General features: G+C 32.9%; 1 protein-coding gene across 4 annotated transcripts in view; it reads right to left on the reverse strand.

Moving 5' to 3' along the window:
* Positions 1-416: 416 nt before the first annotated feature.
* HNRNPA2B1 (heterogeneous nuclear ribonucleoprotein A2/B1) overlaps positions 417-5,936 on the reverse strand; it is a 14,523-nt gene continuing 9,003 nt past the window's right edge. For all 4 annotated transcript variants that reach the window (XM_015810585.2, XM_015810587.2, XM_015810586.1 and 1 more), the window contains exons 8-13: positions 5,187-5,306; positions 4,390-4,512; positions 3,736-3,818; positions 2,666-3,585; positions 2,284-2,388; positions 417-1,676 (exon numbers count right to left, since the gene is read on the reverse strand). In XM_015810585.2, coding sequence (XP_015666071.1) covers positions 3,757-3,818; positions 4,390-4,512; positions 5,187-5,306 — 305 coding nt within the window. In that variant the 3' untranslated portion in view covers positions 417-1,676; positions 2,284-2,388; positions 2,666-3,585; positions 3,736-3,756. The remainder of the gene's footprint in view (positions 1,677-2,283; positions 2,389-2,665; positions 3,586-3,735; positions 3,819-4,389; positions 4,513-5,186; positions 5,307-5,936) is intronic.

Raw genomic sequence — 5,936 nt, forward strand, 5'->3', positions numbered from 1 at the left:
TATATTTACAGATGCCATTATGTTTTTTTTGGGGGGGGGGGGTTTCTTCTTCTTAAATCCAATGATAGTCCTGTACACTACTGTAAAATGCACTGTCCAGTGAACCAATACATATTTGCCTAGATTGTGCTGGTTTAGCTAGAAAATTCAAAAAAAGTATTTTAAAAATATATGTATCTCTACTTTTAAAAACAAATAACCATGTAATGACTAATGTATAATCTTGGGATACAAACATTTTTCTTTGATAAATTATTAAGAGTTAATGCTGTTTAAAATAGAAGATAATAATTGGGGGAAAGTATTTTATACAAATCTCCCTCTGGTACAAACATATGCATCCTTTCCAATCTACTTAAGATTCCCATATTATTGTGTTTGTAAAAATATTTACTACATATAAAATACAAAGCTATGACCTAGTTGTTAAGCAGGTCATCATGTGACTGCCCAATGTTAAAAAATTTGTGGCAGTTGCTAAGCATCCAATCTTAAGTCAAGAACTACCTGTAACTGCCTCGTACTTCAAACGTTAATACAGCCATTTATTTCAATGTCTTTCATAAAATATGCCTTAAGAGGAATTAGGGTTCATAATGGGCATGTGATTATTTTATCATTACCTTCAAAGACCAAGTTAACTATATTCCACTGATTTTACTTTCCTATTTATAATACTTCAAATGTACTGAAAAAATTGGCAGCAATATTATCTTCTACGAAGCTTTAAAATTAATTTTAGTTCTTAAAAAGGGGCAGAACAGAATTATACCAGGTAAATACACTTAATCTTTCCATGCATTATACCTGATGTTTTTGCAGTTGCTATTGTATATATTGCATTATGTATTCAAACATAAGGATATATACAAATAAAATTACCAGCCATTTTGCCCCTTTTTTTGTAACTAGATTCCATCTAGTTTCTTACCAATTTTCACTGAAAAAGCACCTTTTCAGAATATTGTTGCTTTCTCTAGCAGTATAGGCAATGTTTTTTCTTTGATGCCAAAAAAAGTAACATCTGCATTAAGGTGCTAAGGGACAGTATGTCCCATTCTGTAGGATGCTGTAGTATATCCCAGTTATATTTGACTTTCATAGCACTATTTCTGCAGCTGATTCTTCATTGTTCTATGCTTAGGTTATACTATGTCACTGGGCATAAAGGAAGATAAGACAGGATAGATATGATCCCAAAAACTCTGTAGTTAAGCATAGTATATTTCCTCTCTTCTTAGTGGTATTTTGCGCTATTTTTTTTATCTTACAGCCGTAAATTATTAATACATACAATGATGCCAAAAATATGTAATGTGGTACAGCTCACACTGCATTGAAGAACTGTTTTATCATTTGGGATGCGCATAAAATGGTAATATGGTATCAGACTAGGAATATTTTTTAAACAAAAGTTTATTATAACACTTATAAAAATCAAATATTCACATTAGTCTTGACTTCCTGTCAGTCTGAATTCTAGAAAATGTCTGCCTTCATTTTGTAAACTTTTGAAATTAAATTACAATAGGCTGCAACTAAAATAATCAACTATAAAGGGTTTAATAAAAATCAGCAAAACCAACTATTTTATGAAGAATAAAGAAATATCTTATTTCTTGAAGTTTCTGTGGTTGAGCACTTCTTCATTAGTTACCTGCAGCATTGGCACCTTCCTGCCAAAGAAAAAGAAAGTATCTGAAGAAGTTTATCAGAAGCCTCTTTGTATCACAGGAAAAAATTCAGCAAATGGCTAGAAAACAGATGAGGCAAGGCCAGGCTTTTAAGTGTGTGTGTTGTACAAAGCAACATAGAACTTTTAAAGGGCAGTATAAGAGTGTTTAAAATTGTGAAGATTTTGGAATTAAAGTATTAATTTATATTAAACAGAATATCCCTCTAAAACAAGATTCCATGTCCACCATATTGAAGGTAACTACAGTAAGCATTCAATAACAGAATTTTACATTGTGCATTAGAATATATGTAATGAAAACACTTGTGAGCTAGTTGAATTTGAATACCACATTGTACTTCAATTCACTAAATTCATATTGCTATAGTGCTGACAAGACCAGTGAGGGGAAGAATTCTGTATGCAAAGGCTGCATAAACTTCACTTTCACACATAAAATTCAAACACAAGTTCTATAATACTAAAATACGTTGTATCGAACAACAGATATCCCACTGCCCTATTCTGAAGAGCCATAGTTTTCAACTTTAGGTTTTAACAAATAAGAATGGGTAAAAACAAGGTATTGTACCATTTTAAAAACATACCATTTTAACTACCCATAGCAGGGATGGAACCCTTGCAAATCATTAATGGACACTTGGCTGGTTCATTTGTTCAGCAGGTCTATTGCTTGTCCATGATGCATAAAGCTAGATTCCAGTAGGAAAGAGATAGGTTAAGCAGCTGAAGTTAAAAATAAATCAAAACATAACAGCAAAAAATAAAACCAACAAACAAATGGAAAACAGAATACCCAAACCCCCAAATCAAAACAAGAATTATTAAATTTTCCAGTGCACAATTGTTAACTTGGTTCATTGCTATGTTAAACTAGATATTATAACCACTATACTGAAACAGTACACTGTCATATATTAGTTTCTTGTTTTTGGAATATTAAAAAAGTAAAAGTAAATAAGATCTTACCTAAAGTAGTTTAACTGAAGCTTAGAACTATTTTGCTCTAGAACCCTCAGCTCTCGTTGGCATCCTTAAAACTACCGTAGTTAAAGCTTTGCGGAAGTACAGCACAGCTTTTAAGACTGGCTGAACTTAATTGCCGTTCTCAAGAGTTCTTTTGCACTAGACCTGTGTCCCTGGAACAGTACCTCGCTGGGGATATTTCCTTTACTTGCCATTGAAGAAGCAGCATCTAAAAGATCTAAAAAGGTGTTTCTCTTTGCAGAGATATCCCTTAAGTTATCTAGATATTAATCTGGTAATTTACAAAAAAAAAACATTATCTAACCAGCATTTTACATGTACAACAACAACTTTATAGTATTTGTGGGACCTTCTACTACCCACTCCTTGCCTTAATTTACAATATATTTTAAATAAATCTATAATTACACAACATTTCCTTTAGAATTATTTTATTAAATCATAAATGTACAACAGCTTCTTAACTCTACACACGTACTTAAAATTTTTTCAAAGGAAAACGTTATGTCTTATTACACCATGATCCTGGCTAATAGCTTTTCAAAACTTTTAGAGAAATTTTTTTAAAAAAGGTTTCACATGTCACCTGAAACTTACAAATTTAACATTATCAAAGGAATGCTTCTACACTCTTACAAAGACCACTAAAAAGAAACAACAATGAAAAAGCTAAGAAACTGTCTCAAAGGCATTTTTACAATCCTTCCTCCACAGTAAGGTATGATATTAAATAATCCAATCCATTCACAAAATGGCTCTCTGCATCTGCTCTGGTGTCTTCTGCCATATCACTGCATATTTATGCATGACTGAGATAAGTGTTTCCTTAACAAAGTTATTTCGAAAACCTGAAGCTGTTCTGTTACCTCTGGGCTCATCCTCTCCTATTTATACAGTGAAGCCTGTTTCAACAGAAGTAAAGAGTAAAAAAATAGGTTATGAAGTTATCCCAATTTTTTTTTTAAAGGAAAGATAATATGACCCTAAAAAGCTTTTACCCCTGCAGCTAAAACTAAGGAAAACTGCAATTTTAGTATTAAATGTACACTCACCCATGAAAAGCTTACAGAAGTTCAATAACGACTCCTCCCTCCATATCCCCCACTTCCACCACTTCCACCAGGACCATAGTTTCCTGTGTTAGTAAAAACAGAAATCAATTAGTAACGTAACTTTTTCCTAAGCAATTTCTCTTTATTTTGTGAAATGTTAGGAATTGCCAGATTGCTGCTTGCAGAAAAGCAAGCATTCTAATTTGATTATTACCAAATTTACCATATCTAGTTATCACTTGTAAATCACACTTTCATTTTAGAATCATTTTGATACTCATGTCACATGTGAACACTTTAATTCTAGGAATATATTATATTCCTAGAATAAAATGCTTTAAATGAACATATCACTTATAATTTTATTTAACCAAGGAAAACTTTAAAAATAACTGAATACATAAAGAATGTTCAGGACTGTCCAACTCAAGTTATTTTCTACTAAATAAACTTACTATAGGGGTACAAAATATACATAGGATAGCTGTTTAAATCTTGGGAGGAATATTATTTCAGAGGACAGAGTTAACCTATTGGCTTATATTAACAGAAAAGAGCAGCTTAGAAAAATAGATCTATCTCACTTGCTGTTTTTGTTAGTGAAATCAACAAAGGCAAAGAAATACGAAAATACTTTTTTGTTCAACATGTTACCTCCACCATATGGTCCTCCCATATTCCTGCTTCCACCAAAATTTCCACTTTTCATTGGACCATAGTTTGAAGGCTGTTGGTTATAGTTTCCAAAGTCATTGTAATTCCCACCTCCATAATTGCCTGCATAAAGAAGTATTTTGTTCATTTCAAAGATAATTTTACTGTGAATACAAGATGTGTAAACAAACATGCAAAACACCTGTTTTTAACAAGAAAGCGAAGAAAACTGACAATACAAGAAGGGTTTGGGCATTGTTTTTTGCATTTCTACATGATCTTGCATTATACCATTATATTTTGTACTATTAGTAGAATTTTATTTTACACTAGCTGTACCCGGCCACGCGTTGCTGTGGCTCAGTCTGGTTAAATGGAAAAGAAAGAGAAAGCGCACATTTGTGTCACAGGTGTGACATCTATATAATAGTAGGTATATAAAAACATGCGCGTATTCGAATGCAACGTTGTGTCAAAATTTCAAAGCAATCAGTGAAGAACTTTCAGAGATTTAAGATTTTGAACAAACGAACATTTACATTTTTATTTATATAGACTATAAATATTTTTACTATATGCTAACTTTGTTCTTATTACTTGAGTTTTACATATGTAGAATGAAAGAATATAAAATATATAAAAATAATTTATGGACATTGTTGACCATTAACTTCAATAATTTTTTGTGAAAAGCCAAATTAATTTTTTGAAATTTATTTATGATTCATAAATATTTCTTAACCAGTTTTGGAAACTCTTCTCATTTCAAATGTATGTTTAAATAACGTAATCATTACCTCCTCCATAGTTGTCATAGCCACCTCCGTAGCCCCCACCCTGGTTGCCGTACCCAGGTCCTCCTCCACCATATCCACCTCTTCCTCCTCCATAACCAGGACTGCCTCCAAAATTGCCACCTGTTGCAAGACGAGACTACGTAACTATACTTGTAATATATTTACATAAAGTGAATTCATCTTAAGATAGCAATTACATGATCATAATCTGGGGATGTCAATAATTATGAGACAATTTGTAATTTTTATTGGAAACTTCCAAATAAACTAAGAGGACTTTTTTCTCTGGATATAGATTTATCACTGTGGGCAGTAATTTCTTAATTTTTTTTTAATTCTGAAATTTTCATTTATTACAATATACTTGTCATCATCATTTTAGCCATTGTCTATCCACTACAGGATGAAGGCCTCTTCTGCATGTTTCCAACCAATATGGCCAATTGGGCCCACAATACTTGCTGATGTCATTGATCCAACTTGTTTTACATCTCTTTCATGGATGGTTTTTATCAAGTGGGATCCATTCTATGACTGCCTTGGTCCACCTGCCATCAGTTCTTCTTGCTATGTGACCAGCTCATTTCCATTTCAATTCCTTTACTCTCTTGATGACATTGTATACTTTCGCTTGTTCTCTATTCCAGGGCTTTGCATACGTGTACCACCGGTGGTAGATTGGCACCTGGCAGGTGGTACGTGGCCCTGCCCAGCGGGGAGGGAATAAGCCAAAGTGGCGCGGCGCAAACT

This window comes from Protobothrops mucrosquamatus, unplaced genomic scaffold (genome assembly GCF_001527695.2).
Source record: "Protobothrops mucrosquamatus isolate PMUCROS unplaced genomic scaffold, P.Mucros_1.0 scaffold12, whole genome shotgun sequence".
Taxonomy (NCBI): Eukaryota; Metazoa; Chordata; class Lepidosauria; order Squamata; family Viperidae; genus Protobothrops; species Protobothrops mucrosquamatus.